This window comes from Scyliorhinus torazame, chromosome 5 (genome assembly GCF_047496885.1).
Source record: "Scyliorhinus torazame isolate Kashiwa2021f chromosome 5, sScyTor2.1, whole genome shotgun sequence".
NCBI classification, from domain to species: Eukaryota; Metazoa; Chordata; class Chondrichthyes; order Carcharhiniformes; family Scyliorhinidae; genus Scyliorhinus; species Scyliorhinus torazame.
Window position 1 is genome coordinate 180,105,241 of NC_092711.1, and position 20,468 is coordinate 180,125,708.

The window sequence follows — 20,468 nt, forward strand, 5'->3', positions numbered from 1 at the left end:
GGGTCCGGTCAGAATATTTTAGTCTTTGTAGGTGGACAAGATAGGGATGTCCGTTCTCCCCACTGCTGTTTGCCCTGGCCATAGAGCCCTTGGCAATGGCCCTTAGGTCATCGAATGTCTGGTGGGGGGATAGTGAGAGGGGTGGGTTGAGCAGAGGGTCTCGCTCTACACGGATGATTTACTTCTTTATATTACAGACCCGTTTTTGGGGAGGGGGAGGGGGGGGGGCTGGAATCATGGAGACACTGTGTGGTAATACCAGGTATTGCGGTACCAGAGAGAGGAATAACCATTGGCTAGACCGCGGGGTCTACCATTGGGCAATGTACATAGCCCCGCCCTGAGAGGCGGGGTATAAGAACCAATGCCGTCCCCAGCAGCCTTCACTTCTGTAACTTCGCTGCTGGGTACAGTTCTATCTGATTAAAGCTGAATCGATATGACTCCACGTGGACTCAAGCGTATTGATTGGGCATCAATTTAATCAGATAAGTACTTCTGAAGGATGGATCTCCGCATCAAGCCGGCGTGCCTTCAGCTCAGCCCGCACGCAGAAAATTCTACCGAGATTTTTAAGCATTGGCTGGCATGCTTCCAGAGCTACCTCGAGACGGCTGCCGACACCCCCACGGAAAGGCAGAAAATGCACCTCCTACGCTTGCGGGTCGGCCCGGCGATCTACCCCCTGGTCGAAGGGGCGGCGAACTATGATAAAGCCATGGAACTGCTGGAAGGACACTACATTCGTCCACTTACTCAGGTCTACGCCCGTCACCTGCTGGCAACGAGACGGCAGAACCCAGATGAGACGCTAGAAGATTTCTACAGGGCGCTGATCGTGCTGGGCCAAAACTGCGGCTGCCCAGCAGTGACGGCGAACGAGCACTCCGAACTTTTAATTTGCGACGCTTTTGTGGCAGGTATGATCTCCCTCGACATTCGCCGAAGGCTGCTCGAAATGGAGATGCTGGGCCTAACCGAGGCCCGAGCCCTGGCAGGGTCCATGGACGTGGCGTACAAAAACGCCCTTGCGTACGCCCCCGCGCGCACTGCGCCCCCCTGGGCTGCGTGGCATCCTGCCACGGCAGCCCCACAGACTTACCCGCTTAACCCCCAGACTTACCCGCTACCGCCACCGGCCAATGCTGCTTCTTCTGCGGCCAGGCGAATCAACCGCGCGCGCACTGCCCGGCCCGCACCGTCACCTGCAAAGGGTGCGGCAAGAAAGGCCACTATGCCGCGGTCTGCCTCGCCCGCGCGGTGAACGCGGTATCCAACGACTACCCTCAGCCATTCCTCCAGCCGCCCGCTGCGCAACCACAGCCGTTCTTCCACGTCCCGACCGTCCCAGGCCCACCGCTGCACTCCCTTTTCCCAGCCCCGCCGGCCCAACGCGCACCGCAGCCTTTGCCCCGCCAGGCAGCGTCGCAGCCGCAGCCATTCTTTCCCCCTCCGGCAACCATGCTGGAGGAGTACGCACAGCCATTCTGTCCCTCGCCGGTCCAATCGTCGGGGTCTCCGTCCCCGAACTCCATGGGCGATCCCTGGCCGGGTGGTGCCTCAAGCCCCCAGCATGGCTGGCTACGTGCCGCCCGGCCAAAACCCTTTGTTGCAGCTGGTCTACGCCACGCTGGAGCAGCGTGCGCCGCCAATTTGCTCCTCCCCGCCGCCATCGTCCGAGTCCCCGGATTCCACGTGCGATCCATGGCCGGCGCCATTTTGGATGGGGCCCCAAGCCCCCAGCGCGGCTGGCTACGCGCCGCCCGACCAAAACCCTGTGTTGCAGCTGGCCTCCGCCTCGTGGGAGCAGAGTGCGCTGCCATTTTGTCCCTCCCCGCCGCCATTTTGTTTCTCCCCACCGCCATCCTCGGGGTCCCCGGACTCCATGTGCGATCCATGGACGGCATCATCTTGGATGGGGCCTCAAGCCCCCAACACTGCTGACGATGCGCTGCCCGATCTTCACTCCTTGCTGCAGCTGGCCTCCGTCACCCTGATCCAGAGTCGGCCCCGAACGCTAGCAAAGGCCACCACGACGATCGGCATCAACGGCCATGTGACGTCATGCCTCATCGACTCCGGGAGCACGGAAAGTTGCGTCCACCCCGACTCGGAAGTCCTCCTCTGGGACCTCGCTCCCAACCTGGCTAGCAACACCCGGACCCGTCCTGCTGCGGAAACATGCGAGGGCGCACAAGTCGGACCCGCTAGTCGAAAGGGTCCACCTGCTGCATGCCAACCCCCAGTACGCCTACGTAGCGTTCCCCGACGGACGCCAAGATACGGTCTCCCTCCGGGACCTGGCGCCCGCCGGAGCACCACGCGTGCCCGTGCCACTGCCACACCCCCCCCCCCCCCCCGTACCTGACCGGAGGGTCAGTACTGCCGCCAGAACCCCAACCCATAGCCGAGCAGGCACCAACGCCCCCTACAGGCACCCCTTCCTTCTGCCCATCTTTCGACCTCACAGCGCCGCCTAGGGGTGACGAAACTGCCTGGGAGGAAGACACCACGTTCCCGGAGTCACTACTGCCGGGGCCCTCACCAGGATCGCCGCCGAAACTTAGACGCTCCAGTAGGATGACCAGGCCGCCCGATCGTCTGATTGCAGCACCATGAGGAAAATTAACAACGCAAGAACTTTCTCTGCAACCCTCGATAGCATGGTACCTGCAATACCTGGTCCTACCATGAAAAGGCGACAGTAATACTGGCCATCACCCCGCCGACTCTTTTTAACAGAGGGTGAATGTGGTAATACCAGGTATTGCGGTACCAGAGAGAGGAATAACCATTGGCTAGACCGCGGGGTCTACCATTGGGCAATGTACATAGCCCCGCCCTGAGAGGCGGGGTATAAGAACCAATGCCGTCCCAGCAGTCCTCACTTCTGTAACTTCGCTGCTGGGTACAGTTCTATCTGATTAAAGCTGAATCGATATGACTCCACGTGGACTCAAGCGTATTGATTGCGTATCACACTGGAAGAATTTGGGCGGTTTCCAAGCTACAAGCTAAATACGTGAAAGAGCGAGGTGTTTGCGATTCAGGCACGGAAGGAGATTGACCTTTTAAAGTGTTGGGGGGGAGTTTCAGGTATCTGGGGATTTAGGTGGCTACGGATTGGGAGCAGCTTCACAAGTTAAATTTGGGTAGAGCAGTCGATCAGATGAAAAGGGATTTCCGCAGGTGGGACATGCTCCCGCTGACACTGGTGGGGAGGGTACAGACGGTGAAGGTGACAATCCTCCCGAGGCTGCTGCTCTTTTTTCAATGTCTCCTGATTTTTGTCCCTTTTTTAGGAAAATGAATGCGGTGATCTCGGGTTTTGTGTGTGCTGGTAAAACCCCGAGGGTGAAACTCCTGGAACGGGATCGCGTCGAGTGGGGCTTGGCCCTCCCGAGCTTCATTAATTATCACTGGACAGCCAACCTATTGATGATCAGGAAGTGGGTAGTGGGGGAGGGGTCGGTTTGGGAGTGAGTGAAGGCGGCATTTTGTAAGGGTACGAGTTTGGAGGTTTTATTAACGGCGCCTCTGCCATTCTCGCCGGCTCGGTACTCCACAAGCCCTGTGGTAGTGGCAGCCCTGAGAGTGTGGGGGCAATGGAGGCGGCACATGAGACTGGAGGGGGCGTCGGTGTGGCCACCGATCTGTGACAATCACCGTTTTGTTCCGGGGGCTGGGTGCTGGATGGGGACTTTAGAAGATAGCAGCGGGCAGGGATTGAGAGGTTTGGAGATCTCTTCATTGAGGAGGGTTTCCCGAACCTGGAGGAGCTGGAGAAGGAGTTTGAGTTGCCGGGTGGGAACGGGTTCCGGTCCCTTCAGGTACGGGACTTTGTCCGGAGGCAGGTTCCAAGCTTCCCTCGCCTCCCCCTGAGGGGACTACAGGATAAGGCGATGTGAAAAACAGGGGTCGGAGAGGGAAGGGTCTCGGAGATATACAAGGAATTGATGGAGTGGGAAGGGGTCCCGATCGGGGATTTGAAGAGGAAGTGGGAGGAAGAGTTGGGAAGGGAGTTGGAAGTCGGGAGATGGGAAAAGGCCTTGTGGAGAGTCAATGCATCCTCGTCGTGTGCCAGGCTTGGTCTGATCCAATTCAAGGTGGTCCACAGGGCTTGTATGACTGTGGCCCGGATGAGTTTTTTTTTTTGAGGAAGTGGAAGAAAAGTGTGGGAGGTACGGGGGAAGTCCGGCAAATCGTGTACATATGTTTTGGGCGTGTCCGAAGCTGAGGGGATTCTGGCAGGGATTTGCAGACGTCATGTGAGAGGTCCTGGAAAGGAAGGTTACTCCGAGCCCAGAGATGGCAATATTTGGGGTATCGGAAGATCCGGGGGCCCAGGGCGGGGCGGGAGACGGATGTTTTGGCCTTCTCGTCCCTGGTGGCCCGGAGACGGATTTTCTTGGGATCGAGGGACTCGGAGCCTCCAAAGTCAGGAGTGTGGGTCAGCGACATGGTGGGGTTTCCGAGCCTGGAAAAGATTAAGTTCCCCTTGAGAGGTTCAATTCAGGGGTTCGCTCGGAGGTGGCAACCGTTCATCGACTTCTTAGAGGAAAACTGACCGTCAGCAGCAAGGGGGGGGGGGGGGTAAAGGGCGTGGGGTAGAAAATGGGAGGCATGCTAGTGTAAGACAAGGACAGGGAACCTAATATACGGGTAATTAGGAAGTAGGGCGGGGGTAGTAGGGGATGTTATTTTTATGTTTTTTGCATGTGTCGACCCGCTTGGGTGTTTAAGAAATGTTAAAGTGTTAAAACTGTTAAAATTACAAATGCTTCAATAAAATTATAGGCCGGCTAACCTGACTTCAGTCATTGGTAAGATTTTAGAGTCCGTTGTTAAAGATGGGATCGCGGAGTACTTGGAAGTGAACGATAAAATAGGACTGAGTCAGCACGGCTTTGTCAAAGGGAGGTCATGTCTGACAAATCTGAGTTCTTTGAGGAGGTAACGAGGAATGAGACAAAGGAGAAACAGTGGACATGATTTATTTTGATTTCCAGAAGGCCTTTAACAAGGTGCCGTATAGGAGATTCTTGAATAAGTGTGATGAATTAACACCATGTAGGTGATGCCCCTTTAAGACCGGGTTTGGAACCCTGGGGGACTCCGCCTCCAGCTCCGCCCACCAGGGAGCCGCGTATAAGGTGACGCCCTGTCGGCGGCACTCAGTGAACACACGTCTCTGTAGCTGGCTAGTTCTCTGCTTATTAAAGCCTTCATTTACCATTCCACACTCTTGTGTCGTTATTGAGGGTACTACAATTTAATAAGCAGAGAACGGTCGGATGGACGCCAGTCTCAAGCCAGAAAAGCTCAACCTGGAAGCACGGACACCGGAGGCCAAAGAAATTTTGAAGGACTGGCTCCACTGCTTCGAGGCCTACCTGGAATCCTCGGAAGCTCCCGTCCTAGGGCCTCGCAAGCTGCGCCTACTCCACGCCCGGGTGAGCCACAGAATCTCCGCCATGATCGAGAAGGCGACCACTTACGACGAGGCGATCGAGATCCTGCGAAAGCATTTCGTCAAACCCATAAATGAGGTACATGCACGGCACCTGCTCTCTACCTGCCGGCAGCGCTCAGGGGAAACGCTGGACGAGTACGTGGAAAAGCTCACCGCGCTCGCCAGGAACTGCAACCATCAGGATGTGAGGGGGGAAATGCACATGAACCTGCACATCCGAGACGCCTTCGTGTACGGCATCCGTTCGACCTATATCAGGCAGCGACTCCTCGAAAATGGAGCTAAAGACCTTCAGGACATGGTAACGCTCGCCACCTCACTGGAAGTGGCCCGCCACAACCTAGGCAAGTACCCCGCGGACCCTGCGAGCCCCCCTCGGACTTCCCCAGACTCAGCCACGCTACGGGCCTGCGCCGCGCAGCGACCCACCCAGACCGGGGGCACACCATGCTTTTTCTGTGGGCAGGGCCAGCATCCACGTCAACGCTGCCCAGCCCGCTCTGCCATCTGCAGCGACTGCGGAAAGAAGGGGCATTTCGCGAGGGTCTGCCTGGCCAGGCCCAAGGCCCAGAAACGAAAAGCTCACCAGGCCCGAAAATTGAGCTCACAGGCCCGCAGGCCCCGCAACGGGGGCTGCACACCGGCCGGACACACCACTTTCTGACACGTCATTGGCCTCGTGCGAGTCATGGGGGTGGCCATCTCGGTGGCGGCCATCTTCTAGACCCGACACGTGCGACCGACGGCGGTGGCCATTTTGTGAATCCGACTCGGCTGAGGACTCGGACTACCCACAACTGGGGGCGATCACCCTCGACAAATCGCGGCCAAAGCACCTGCGGAACTCCATGATGCAGGTCCAGGTCAACGGGTTCGACATTTCCCTGCCTCTTCGACTCCGAGAGCACGGAGAGCTTTGTCCACCCAGAAACGGTAAGGCGCTGCTCCTTGCGCACCGATCCCGTTTCCCAAACCATAGCCCTCGCCTCCGGGTCCCACTCGGTCCAAATCAAGGGGTATTGTATTGCGAATCTCACGATCCAGGGCACCGAATACGCTCGTTTCAAGCTTTATATCCTCCCTCACCTCTGCGCCCCCTGATGCTCAGTCTGGATTTCCAATGCAGCCACCGAAGCCTGACCCTAAAGTTCGGCGGACCCTTGTCCCACCTCACGGTATGCAGCCTTGCAACACTGAAAGTTGCAGCCCCCTCACTATTCGCGAACCTCACCCCCGACTGTAAGCCCGTCACCACCAGGAGCCGGCGGTACAGTGCCCAAGAAATGACTTTTAGCAAGTCGGAGGTCCAGCTTTTACTGGAAGAAGGGGTCATCGAGGCTAGCAACAGCCCCTGGGGAGCACAAGTGGTGGTAGTACGGTCCGGGGAAAAGAAACGGATTACAGCCAGACCATAAACCACTTCACGCAGCTCGATGCGTACACCCTTCCCAGCATAGCAGAGATGGTCAATCGGATCGCTCAATACCGTGTATTCTCCACTGTCGACCTAAAATCCGCCTACCATCAGCTCCCTATCCAACCGAAAGACCGCCTCTATACTGCTTTCGAAGCAGCCGGCCGGCTTTTCCACTTCCTCAGGGTCCCCTTCGGCATCACAAATGGGGTCTTTGTCTTCCAGAGGGCGGTGGACTAAATGGTGGACGAGTACGGCCTGCGGGCTACTTACCCGTTCTTGGACAATGTCACCATCTGCAGCCATGATCAGCAGGACCATGACGCGAACCTTGAAAGGTTCCTCCAGACCACCAGGACCCTCAACCTGACCTACAACAAGGAAAAATGCGTTTTCCACACAACCCGACTAGCCATCCTCGGCTACGTCGTGGTAAACGGGGTCCTAGGACCCGACCCCGACCGCATGCGCCCCCTTAAGGAACTCGCCCTCCCCCGTAGCCTCAAGGCCCGCAAACGGTGCTTGGGGCTTTTCTCCTATTACGCCCAGTGGGTCCCCAGATATGCGGACAAAGCCCGCCCACTCATAAAGACCACGACATTTCCCCTGACAGCTGAGGCCCGGTCGGCTTTCAGTCACATCAAGGCCGACATCATCAAGGCCGCTATGCATGCGGTGGACGAAACCATCCCTTTTCAGGTAGAGAGCGATGCGTCAGACATCGCCCTGGCTGCTACCCTCAACCAGGCAAGCAGGCCAGTAACATTCTTCTCACGGACCCTCACCGCCTCCGAGATTCGGCACTCTGCAGTCGAAAAGGAGGCACAAGCCATTGTGGAGGCTGTGTGGCACTGGAGGCACTTCCTAGCCAGTTGGAGGTACACCCTCATTACCGACCAACGGTCGGTAGCCTTCATGTTTGATAACGTACAACGGGGCAAAATTTAAAATGATAAAATCTTGAGGTGGAGGATCGAACTCTCCACCTACGGGTACGATATTAAGTATCGTCCAGGGGAGCTCAACGAGCCCCCAGATGCCCTGTCCCGCGGCAAGTACGCCAACTTGCAGGGGGATAGTTTGCGGGCCATCCACAATGACCTCTGTCACCCGGGGGTTACCCAGCTCGCCCACTTTATCAAGTCCCGCAACCTACCTTACTCCACCAAGGAGGTCAAAGCCATGACCAGGGCTTGCCTGATCTGCGCGGAGTGCAAACCGCACTTCTACCGGCCAGACAAGACTCGCCTTGTAAAGGTCTCGGGGCCCTTTGAGCGACTGAGCGTATACTTCAAAGGTCCCCTCCCGTCCACCAACCTCAATATCTACTTCCTAACCGTCATCGACGAGTTCTCCCGCTTCCCATTCGCCGTTCCCTGTCCCGACCTGACCTCGGCCACCGTGGTAAAGGCATTGCACAGCATTTTCACCCTGTCTGGTTTCCCCGCTTATAGCCACAGCGACCGGGGTACATCGTTCATGAGTGATGAGCTGCGTCAGTATCTGCTAGCAAGGGCATCGCCTCGAGCAGAACAACTATTTATAACCCGCGGGGAAACGGGCAGGTGGAGAGGGAGAACACGACAGTTTGGAAGGCTGTCCTTCTGGCCCTACGGTTGACAAGTCTCCCAACCACCCGCTGGCAGGAGGTCCTACACGATGCCCTCCACTCCATTAGGTCGCACCTCTGCACGGCCACGAATGAGACCCCCCACAACCGCTTGTTTGTCTTCCCCAAGAAGACCCCATCTCTGGGGTCTTGCTTCCACCTTGGCTGACCATCCGGGACCTGTTCTTCTCCGGAGTCACGCGAGGAGCCATAAAACGGACCCCCTGGTCGAGAGGGTCCAGCTGCTACATGCAAAACCCCGATATGCCTACATTGCGCACCCCAACGGCAGGCAAAACACGGTTTCCCTCCGGGATCTGGCACCCGCTGGTTCCCCCACTGACGCCCCCCCCCCCCCCCCCCCGGGACCCCCACTCTGTCGGTAGACACTGACCGCCCCCCCCCCCCCCGACCCCCCTCCACACTCCCCGCCGGCACAGCTACCCCCAGTCCCAGCTATTCCCCCAGCTATCCCCCCTGACCCTCAACCCCGACCCGGATGAATGCTCCGACCACCGTGCTCCCGGATGTACCCTCACCAAAGACGTCCGTGTCCGCCGCACCATCGCCCGAGCTGAGCAGGTCGACGAGGACGATCAGGCCGCTGAAAAGAATAGACATGTAATTCCACTTCACCCCCGACGGACTTTGCATTTTTTTAAAATAGGGGGTGAATGTGATGAATGGTTGCTGTACCCTTAACACCATGTAGGTGATGCCCCTTTAAGACCGGGTTTGGAACCCTGGGGGACTCTGCCTCCAGCTCCGCCACCAGGGAGCCGTAAATAAGGTGACGCCCTGTAGGTGGCACTCAGTAAGCTGTCTCTGTAGCTGGCTAGTTCTCTGCTTGTTAAAGCCTTCATTTACCATTCCAAACTCTTGTGTCATTATTGAGGGTACTACAATAAGTTAAGAGCCAATGGTGTTAAGGATAAGATCCTGGCATGGGGATAGAGGATTGGCTGACTGGCAGAAGGCAGGTGGGGATAAAGGGGTCTTTTTCAGGATGGCAGCCGGTGACTGGTGGCGTGCCTGACCACAACCTTTCACAATATACATTAATGATCTGGAAGAAGGAACTGAAGGCACTGTTGCTAAGTTTGCAGATGATACAAAGATCTGCAGAGGGACAGTTAGTATTGAGGAAGCAAGGGGGCTGCAGAAGGATTTGGACAGACTGGGAGAGTGGGTAATGAAGTGACAGATGAAATAATATCTGGAAAAGTGTGAGGTTATGCACTTTGGAAAGAGGAATTTAGGCATAGACTATTTTCTAAACAGGGAAATGCTTCGGAAATCAGAAGCAAAAAGGGACTTGGGAGTCTTTGTTCACGATTCTCTTAAGGTTAATGTGCAGGTTCAATCGGCCGTTAGGAAGGCAAATGCAATGTTAGCATTCATGTCAAGAGGGCTAGAATACAAGACCAGGGATGTACTTCTGAGGCTATATAAGGCTCTGGTCAGACCCCATTTGGAGTATTGTGAGCAGTTTTGGGACTCGTATCTTAGGATGAATATGCTGGCCTTGGAAAGGGTCCAGAGGAGGTTCACAAGAACGATCCCTGGAATGAAGAACTTGTCAAATGAGGAACGGTTGAGGACTCTGGGTCTGTACTCGTTGGAGTTTAGAAGGATGAGGGGGGATCTTATTGAAACTTACAGGATACTGCGTGACCTGGATAGAGTGGACGTGGAGAGGATGTTTCCACTTGTAGGGAAAGCTAGAAGCAGAGGACACAATCTCAGATTAAAGGGTCGATCCTTTAAAACAGAAATGTGGAGGAGTTTCTTCAGCCAGAGGGTGGTGAATCTGTGGAACTCTTGAAGGCTGTGGAGGCCAAATCACTGAGTGTCTTTAAGACAGAGGTAGATAGGTTCTTGATCAATAAGAGGATCAGGGGTTATGGGGAGAAGGCAGGAGAATGGGGATGAGAAAAATATCAGCCATGATTGAGTGGCGGAGCAGACTTGATGGGCCGAGTGGCCTAATTCTGCTGCTATGTCTTATGGTGCTATGGATGACCTGCTCCTCTACATCACAGACCTGCAGAATGGCTTGAAAGAAATCATGAAGCTCCTGGAAGGGTTTTGGGCCTTCTCGGACCACAAACCCAACCTGAGCAAAAGCGAGGCATTCCCGGTGAACCTGAATGGGGGAGGGACAGAGCTGGAAAGTCTACCACTTTAACCCAAAACAAATTTCACTACCTGGGGATCCAGATAGGCCAGAACTGGACACGGATCCACAGTTGGAGTCTGACCAGTTTGGCAGAAGAAGTTAAAAAGGACCTACTCCCATTTTCATGGTAGTGAGGGTGCAGACGATCAAGATGAACATACTGGCAAGGTTCCTCTTCCTGTTTAGACCCACCGGCCTTCATCCCCAAGGCCTTTTCCAAAGAACAGATAAATTGATTATGGCATTTGTATGGGGGGTGCGGTGGGGAAAAATTCAAGAATCCCTAAAACACTGCAGAAGAAGCATGCCCTTTTGAACTTGCAATACTACCACTGGCAGCTACAGCCGAGAGGGTGAGTGGTTGGGTAAACGAGTCAAGCAAGGAATGGGTAACGGTGGAGGAGTACTCCTGCCCTAGCCACGACATCGCTCTCATCCCGCCCCACCCTCTCTGGTAAACTACACATCCAGCCCAGTGGTGGTAGCAATGCTAAAAACCTGGAACCAGATGAGACTTTGGCTTAACTGAGGTGCCCACCATGGCTCCCATCTGTGCGAACCACAAATTCCCACCAGCCATGCTAGACGCCACTTTGAGAGGTGGAGACAGAAATGCTAGCAATCAGGGACTTCTACATGGGGGACAGACTTGCAACCGTAGACAAGCTGACGGAGAGACTGGAGCTACCGAACTGACAGGAGCTCCGACATTTACAAATCAAAAACTTTCTCCGCAAGGAGATGGCGAGGTACCCTCGGGCCCCGAGAGACACAATGCTGGAGGAACTACTGGATGCAGACAATACGGTGAAAGGAAACTGTGGGGCATATACGGACGACTTTTAGAATGGGCGAGAACGCCACTAGACAGTGCAGGACAGAAATGGGAAGATGAACTTGGATCGGAAGTAGGGTGGGGACTCTGGAGTGAAGCAATAAGTAGGGTCAATTCCACCTCCTCCTGCAGAAGGCTAAGCCTCATGCAGCTTAAGGTGGTGCACAAAGCACAGAACCCAAATGAGCAGGTTCTTCCCGGAGGTTGAGGACAAGTGTGAAAGGTGCCAGGGAGGCCCGGCCACCCATGCCCACATGTTCTGTGCATAACCCAGGCTTGTTTGGTTCTGGACAGCCTTCTTCGAAGCAATGTCCAAGGTTGTGGGAGTGAGGGTGGAGACTTGCAAGAAAGTGGCAATCTTCAGGGTATCAGACCAGCCAGAACTACAAAGGGGGAAGAGGGTCGATGCCCTTGCTCTTGCTTCCTTAATCGCCCGCCGGAGAATCCTGCCTGGTTGGCGATCACAGCACCACCCACAGCAGCACACTGGCTGGCAGACCTGTCGGAATTTCTCCATCTGGACAAGATCAAATATACCATCCGAGAGGCGGACGAGGGCTTTCACAAAGCGTGGGGGCAATTCATCAGCCTGTTCAAGGCCAATAATGGATAGTAAGGGAGGGGGAACGAGGGGGGACCAATAGGTGCTGTAATTGAAAATATGGAAACATTTGAAACATGGAGGTATGGCAATACCTGATGTAAGAAACATGGGAGAATGTAGGGAAAAATCCCACGAAGGGTTAACAGCAGCTGCAGGAGAGGGCTGTGAAATGCAGATAGCCTTAGTCAAGCAGGCTTAGCAAACAAAACAAGCAGGTCTTTCAAGACACAATCGGTGAATTTTAGGATATCGCTAAAAGCAATGTTTCACACCTCCTTTTGAAGTTAGGTAAGCAAATAGAAAATAATGGATGAGGTTTTCAGCTGAATTAGGTGACAAATGCTTAGGTGTGAAATTCTGCTGACACCAGATGAATATGGGAAGCTGGAGACAACGTGTCTACGGTAACACACGTTAGACCCAAATCAAAGTCAAAATTATGAGCTGGGGACACAATTTGACAATAATAAAACTATAGAAACGACAGGAATCAAAAGTCACACCACTTTGAAATCAAAGCATTTTTGAACATCACAAAGGAAACAATGTAATCAGAGATCTATGAGATGAGGTCAAGCTCAAAATGAATACTTAGTCGTGTTAGAAAAATTTAGATTAAAGGTACCTTTTACAATCCAAGTGAAATAAAAGTTACTTTACAATAAAGTCATAAAAACTTAAACGTCCCTGAGAAAGGGGACGTTAGGCAGCGAAGCAGAGAAAGAACCAGAGAAGGCAGTGTCAGCACAGAGTCAGCTCAGAGTCAGCTCTGATAGCTCTCATAGGAAAGGGACAGAGCAAAGCAGCCGAGCTAAAACAGCTAATACATCTGAGAAAGACCAAAAGCTAAAGAAGAGTGAGAGAGCCAGCTCTCACAGCTCGGTACATGGGAAAGATAGAGCATAGCAACCGAGCAGAACAGTGAATCCATCTGAGGAAGACCAAAAGCTAAAGAAAAGTGACTGTCAAGGTGGACCTGAGGTGAAACCGCACCTTATGGTGGCGATCTTTGGGGTTTTGGAGGTGCTAGACGGAAAGGGGGCTGATGTTGTGGCCTTCGCCTCTCTGATTTTCCAGCGATGGATTCTTTTGAGCATAAGAACTAGGAGCAGGAGTAGGCCATCTGGCCCCTCGAGCCTGCTCCACCATTCAATGAGATCATGGATGATCTCACCGTGTCTGCATGGGTTTCCTCCAGGTGCTCCGGTTTCCTCCCACAGTCCAAAGATGTGCAGGTTAGGTGGATTGGCCATGAACGATTGCCCTTAGTGTCCAAAAATGGTTAGATGGAGTTACGGGGATAGGGTTCAGGTGTGGGCTTAGATAGGGTGCTCTTTCCAAGGGCCGGTGCAGACTCGATGGACCGAATGGCCTCTTTCTGCACTGTAAATTCGATGATTCTATTAACCTAGTGAATCTCCTCTGCATACCCTCCAGTGCCAATACGTCCTTTCTCAGGTAAGGAGACCAAAACTGAATACAATATTCCTGGTGTTGAGGAATTGAACAAACGAATGTGATATAAAATAGTTAGTTCAAATATTAGTTACAATAATGTAGATGTGAGCTAGTCTGATAGTAGTGAGTTCACAAACAAAGGACAAAGGGATTCAGAAAGCATGGCAAGGATGGGGAAAAGGATGCTGGGTAACAAGAGGCCCAGGGTTAAGGAATGCGAAGTGAGCCAATCAGGATATATGGCCAGGTCAGGAGGTGTATCGGATGACCTATGAGAATCTTGTACGTGAAACGTGATGCCATTTGAATGAGATTTGTAAAGATTTCTTTGTCTCCGATCTCACTCGGTTCTGGAGCTCCAGGAGACAGACCGCTTGTGTGTTCTGAATCTCTGTGGAGCGAGTCAGCCTTGAAAGTTGGTTAAAAATAAATAATACTATACTTACAAATCCATCTCGAGTTTTATTGAGGCCAGACTGACGGGTAAAGAATTCAATGTTGTCAGTGTGGCCTCACTAACACGTTATACAGTTGTAGCATAACCTCCCTAGTACTAAACTCCATCCCTCTAGCAATGAAGGACAAAACTCCATTCATCTTCTTAATCACCTGTTGCACCTGTAAACCAGCTTTTTGCGACTCATGCACTAGCACACCCAGGTCCCTCTGCACAGCAGCATGTTTTATCATTTAAATAATAATCCCTTTTGTTGTTATTCCTACCAAAATGGATAACCTCACACTTGGCAGCATTGTATTCCATCTGCCAGACCCTAGCCCATTCACTTAAGCTATCCAAATCCCTCTGCAGACTTCCAGTATCCTCTTGACTTTTTGCTTTACCACTCATCTTGGTGTCGCCTGCAAACTTGGACACATTTTACTTGGTCCCCAACTCCAAATCATCTATGTAAATTGTGAACAATTGTGAGCCCAACCCACAATTGGAGGTCGGTTACGCCACCGGGGGTCACGGCCTGGCTGTGGGATTTATATGAGTTTCTCTACTTGGAGAAGATCAAATTAAGGGGGTCGGAAGAGGGATTTGAGGTACAGTGGAGCCGTTCATGGCAATATTCGAGGAGCTGTTCGTCACGGGAGGGGTAGAGACTGAAAAAGGAAATACATGCAAACTGTATAACTTCATTTTGATTGGATGTAGAATTGATGTTATTGCTTGTTTTGGAATAATATATCTTTTTTTTTAAAAGTATTTTCAGATCAGAGATTGATAGGTTTCTTGATGTTGGAGATATTGAGGGATATGGGGGATAGTGCGGGAAAATGGTGCTGAGGTAGATCGACCAATGATCTCATTGAACGGTTGAGCAGTCTCGATGGGTCGAATGGCCAATTCCAGCTCTTATTTGTTGTGACCTCTATGTCGGGGACAGGAAGCAGTGAGCATGGATCTGTCAATCATCCTTTGTGGGCAGCACGGTAGCATTGTGGATAGCACAATTGCTTCACAGCTCCAGGGTCCCAGGTTCGATTCTGGCTTGGGTCACTGTCTGTGCGGAGTCTGCACATCCTCCTCGTGTGTGCGTGGGTTTCCTCCGGGTGCTCCGGTTTCTTCCCACAGACCAAAGATGTGCAGGTTAGGTGGATTGGCCATGCTAAATTGCCCTTAGTGTCCAAAATTGCCCTTAGTGTTGGGTGGGGTTAGTGGGTTATGGGGATCGGGTGGAGGTGTTGACCGTTGGTAGGGTGCTCTTTCCAAGAGCCGGTGCAGACTCGATGGGCCGAATGGCCTCCTGCATTGCAAATTCTATGATAATCTATGATAATCCTGAATCAGCACCTTCAGGAGAATTGGGAGGGTGAATATTAGATACAGCAGAGTGAGAATGGAGGGAGAGTGTGTGGGATGGAGATTTACAGCTTTTGGGGAACGAGAGAGGAAAGAATATTCCATCGAAACTAGAATTGTCTGTTCTGAATTTCTATTCTGTACTGACAATATCATAGAATCATAGAATTTACAGTGCAGAAGGAGGCCATTCGGCCCATCGAGTCTGCACCGGCCCTTGGAAAGAGCACCCTACCCAAGGTCAACACCTCCCATCCAATCCCCATAACCCAGTAACCCCACCCAACACTAAGGGCAATTTTGGACACGAAGGGCAATTTATCATGGACAATCCACCTAACCTGCACATCTTTGGACTGTGGGAGGAAACCGGAGCACCCGGAGGAAACCCACGCACACACGGGGAGGATGTGCAGACTCCGCATAGACAGTGACCCAAGCCGGAACTCTTATTACAGGGTATTAGAGGGGGATTTGCAGACAAAAACCTCAAATGAGTCGGTACATCAAGAGTCTCTCAATTCATCGGGGCCTGAATATCATTGGCCTTTGACTCAAGGAGATGGTGTTGACAGGATGTGATCACAGAATAGAAATTCAGAACTAATGATTCTAGTTGTCACAGGAAATCCATCTTCCTCTCCATCAATAAATCTCTGTCCCCTCCACACAATCCCTCCTCCCTATTGATTTAACACTACTTCATCCCACTATCCTGCTCCTGCTTTCCCCCAATTCTCCTCCCCTGAAGGTGCTGACTCTCTGGTTCAGTCTCACTCTCACCTGCTGCCCTCCCCAATGTGTCACCCAGGTGTCCAAATCTTCACACCTGAAGTTAACAAGCTGTGTTGCTGAGGGGGAGGACGACGTCACAATCCAATCCAGTGACCACCCACATGTGCTTTGTGTCGGGTGAGGTGTCACTGCGCCCCGCCCCCTTTCCCACCCAGTCCCAAGGGTTTGGAGACTGGGCTCCGGATGAGTAATGACGCCCCCAGCTCCCACAATCCCCCGCGCTGGGCTAACCGCTTTATTCGCCGCGGGTGGGCGGCCCGGGACTGCGCATGTCCACGGTCGAAGGAAATTACGCGTGTGCGGGGAGGCCACGCCCCCTGAACTTCATGTTGAGGTGTTAACCAATGGGAAGAATTGGAACACCGGAAGGACTCTGGTGCTCCAGCCAATCAGAGCGCGGGCTGTGATGTCTATTGAGCTTCACACAGACTAAAACTTCCTCCTGTCTCCAACATCTGTGAGTAAAACACTTTTCTCCCCCTTTCCATTTCTTTTCTCATTCTCACTTCAATTGGTGACTTGCAGCAACTGAAGGGAAAGGAAGTGAATCCAGTTACACACATTTTTTAGTCCAGTATTATAGACATATATCTGTCTGGCAGCCTGCATCTCTGTGTCCAGGACAGGAAGCAGTGAGCAGGGATCTGTCAATCAGCCTGAATCAGCACCTTCAGGAGAATTGGGAGGGTGGATATTAGATACAGCAGAGTGAGAATGGAGGGAGAGTGTGTGGAACGGAGATTTACAGATTTGGGGGGAACGAGAGAGGAAAGAATATTCCATAGAAACTAGAATTGACCGTTCTGAATTTCTATCCTGTACTGACAGTGATAATTTTTGTGAACTCCTATTACAGGATATTAGACGAGGATTTGCAGACAGAAACCTCAAATTAATCGTCACATCAAGAGTCTCTCAATTCATCGGGGCCTGAATATCATTGGCCTTTGACTCAAGAAGGAGAAATGTTTCTCTATTCTGTCTGCTTCAGAAGGCTTTAAAAATCAGTGTGACTGGAAAAGCACCGAGACACACACACCCGAGTGAGAGTGTTCCAGTTAACTGACTGTGGAAAGAGGTTTAACCAGTTACACGGCCAGAAAAAACATCACACCATTCATAGCGGAGAGAGACCGTACAAGTGTTCTGTGTGTGGATGAGGTTTGAATTGATTGTTCAACCTGGAGAGACACAGGGACACCTGCACCATGAAGAAACCGTGGAAATGTGGTGACTGCGGCAAGGGATTCAGATCCCCATCTGTGCTGGAAACACACCGACGCAGTCACACTGGAGAGAGGCCATTCACCTGCTCCCTATGTAGGAAGGGATTCACTCAGTCTTCACACTTGCAGACACATAAGCAAGTTCACACTGGAGAGAGACCATTCACCTGCTCTGAGTGTGGGAAAGGATTCAGAGCCCCATCTAAACTGGAGATTCATCGCCGCAGTCACACTGGGGAGAAGCCGTTCACCTGTCCTGAGTGTGGGAAGGCATTCAGTCATTCATCCAACTTGCTGACACACCGGCGGATTCACACTGGAGAGAGGCTATTCAGCTGCACTGAGTGTGGGAAGGCATTCAGTAATTCATCCGGTTTGCTGAAGCACCAGCGAGTTCACACTGGGGAGAGGCCATTCACCTGCCCTGAGTGTGGGAAAGGATTCACTCGGTCAACTCACCTGCAGACACACCAGCGAGTTCACACCGGGGAGAGGCCGTTCACCTGCTCCAGTTGTGGGAAGCGATTCAGGAATTATTCCAACTTAGTGACACATCAGCGGGTACACACCGGGGAGAGGCCATTTGTCTGCTCTGAGTGTGGGAAAGGATTCAGTGATGCACCCGCCCTGCGGACACACCAGCGAGTTCACACTGGGGAGAGGCCGTTCACCTGCTCCGTGTGTGGGCAGCGATTTACTCAGTCATCCAGCCTGCTGGTACACCAGGTCACTCACACTAATGAAAGACCCTTTAAATGCTCTGAATGTGGGAATGGCTTCAAAAGTGCTGCGGTTCTGAGGGTACACCAGCGCATTCACACCGAAGAAAAACCGTTCAGCTGCTCTCACTGCACAAAGAGGTTTAAAACGTCATCCGACGTTCTGAGACATCGGAGAGTTCACACGGGGGAGAGGCCATTCACCTGCACCGAGTGTGGGAGGAGTTTCGCTGATTCATCTAACCTGCGGAATCACCGGAGAGTTCACTCCGGGGAGAGGCCCTTCACCTGCACCGTGTGTGGGAAAGGATTCAGTAATTCATCGAACTTATTGACTCACCAGCGAGTTCACACAGGGGAGAGGCCATTCACCTGCATCGTGTGTGCGAAGGGATTCACTCACTCGTCCCACCTGCTGAGACACCAGCGAGTTCACAAGTGATGACGGGGGTTGGATTCCGATGAGCTTCCGCTTTCAATTGGAGAGACTGGAGCTGATGAAATTTCTCTCATTCGTATGTAGGTTCATGATGGCAGAGAATGGAGCCACTCTGCCCAACCTGCTCATGCTTTGACCGAGCTATCCAATTAAAACCATCATCCTGCAATTTCCCTGTCCTTTCGAGAATTTGTCCCATTTCCTTTTGAATGATAACAGTTGAAACTGCTTCGTTTTCAGGCAGTGCATTCCAAATCGCAACAACTCGCTGTGTTTTAAACAAATCATTCAGGACACAGTGTGTTTGGATTTTCACAAGAGTTTTCAAAATGGGTGGAAGTACATGGATATTACATAAATTTAAATGTGATTATTTTTGATCATTTTGATGCAGGGACTGAGTGTAATACATCCCAATTGCAGGACAATTTTAAAGTTTGCATTTCTACAGCATCTCTCGCTATAGGACCACAGGACCTCCTGAAGTGTTTTCCAGCCAATGAACTGTAATCACCGTTGTAATTTCGGAAACTATATGTAGGTCTTTGGTAATCAATTTTAGTTTTAAAAATCAATGACTTTAATAATGTATACACTGTCATAAGTAACAAGGTCAAGGAAGCCATTTTAAACTCTAACATAGTTTGATCTGCATTTTAAAAATTAATATTGTGAACACTTATGTTTTGAGAAACTGCAAAGCTGGGAAACATTGTTCAAACAAAGAAAAAGTTTCCTAATTTTAAGAAACTGCATGACATTATATTCTGTCAAAGTCTGGATCAAGACTAAGGCTCAATGTTCAATCTAAAGATGTGTAAGAATTAACATAAACTGTCTTTCTGAACCAGTGGATCTTGTATTAACCAAATGTATTAATTACATATTACTGTATTAATTAGCTGTCAGTCAGCAATAGGTGATTAATTAAGTAGTGAACCTTAATAGAGTTACAATTAACGAATCAATGACTCAGTAGGTATAGTAAAACACTTAGTTTTATTTGCTGTAAGAACGTAAAAAGGTTGAATTGGTCTGGATGTAAAGAATGTGCAATAAAGATAAATGTACTGGCGAGAGAGACCTTCAAGCTCACATTAGCCTCAACATTTAAAACTGTGAATAAGGTATTGTATAGAATCAGATAAAGGGATAGTATGAAACAGTTCTATTGTATTCCTGTCTAAGATAATGAGAGACGGTGATGAAAATCATTGGGGATTCAATTAAATTAATCCAGTGACCAAATTGACCAATTGTCATGTTACAACAGGCCCAACTCTGACGTGAGGTTATGGTCACTTTGGGGATAAAAGTAGAGGTTCTGAAGGTCTTCCTTGCTGGCCAAGTACTGAAGGTTCCCGAGGCCGAGTTCCAAGGAAATTACTGTCAAAGAAGTAGCCAGACTCCCGAGGCTGAATTCCACAAGAATTACTGTCGAAGAAGGAGCCAGAGAGGGTTACGCTTCTACAGACTGATCACCCACATGAAGTCATAAATATTTTAAATTTAGGATTGGTGTTGTTTTGTTGCATGGTTACTTTTAGAGTTCAGTCACGTGTATAGTTTGTAACATCATTGGCTGCCTCGCAGACTTTGTCTCAGTCTCGATCAAACTTTTGTCGAGTTAACAGCTCTTCAATAAACCTCTTGTTATTTGAATACCACCCCACGTGCTACAACTTCACATTCTTTTGTCCTGAGACTGCAGAACATAACAGTAAAAGTCAATGTCTTTTAAGTTGTCCAGTAAACATGTTTCACTGAATGAACTTTTAAACCTTACTATCCACAGAATTCTGTCTTTGTCTTAATTGGTTAAAGTCTTGTCTGAAACAAAGTGAATTTATTAAATGGGAAGTTGGGGGTGGCTGAAATCGATAAAGATCCAGATAACAAGATCAGAA

At 51.3% G+C, this 20,468-nt stretch overlaps 1 protein-coding gene across 3 annotated transcripts in view; it reads left to right on the top strand.

Annotated features, from left to right (window-relative positions):
• The window catches only part of LOC140422512 (uncharacterized), a 73,134-nt gene extending 52,906 nt beyond the window's left edge, over window positions 1-20,228 (top strand). The window contains exons 1-2 of one of the 3 annotated variants that reach the window (XM_072507523.1): window positions 16,211-16,634; window positions 17,034-20,228. In XM_072507523.1, coding sequence (XP_072363624.1) covers window positions 17,386-18,564 — 1,179 coding nt within the window. In that variant the 5' untranslated portion in view covers window positions 16,211-16,634; window positions 17,034-17,385 and the 3' untranslated portion in view covers window positions 18,565-20,228. Of the gene's footprint in view, window positions 1-16,210; window positions 16,635-17,033 lie in introns of those variants that run through there. The other 2 variants (XM_072507524.1, XM_072507522.1) reach the window with 2 other exon arrangements.
• Window positions 20,229-20,468: the final 240 nt, after the last annotated feature.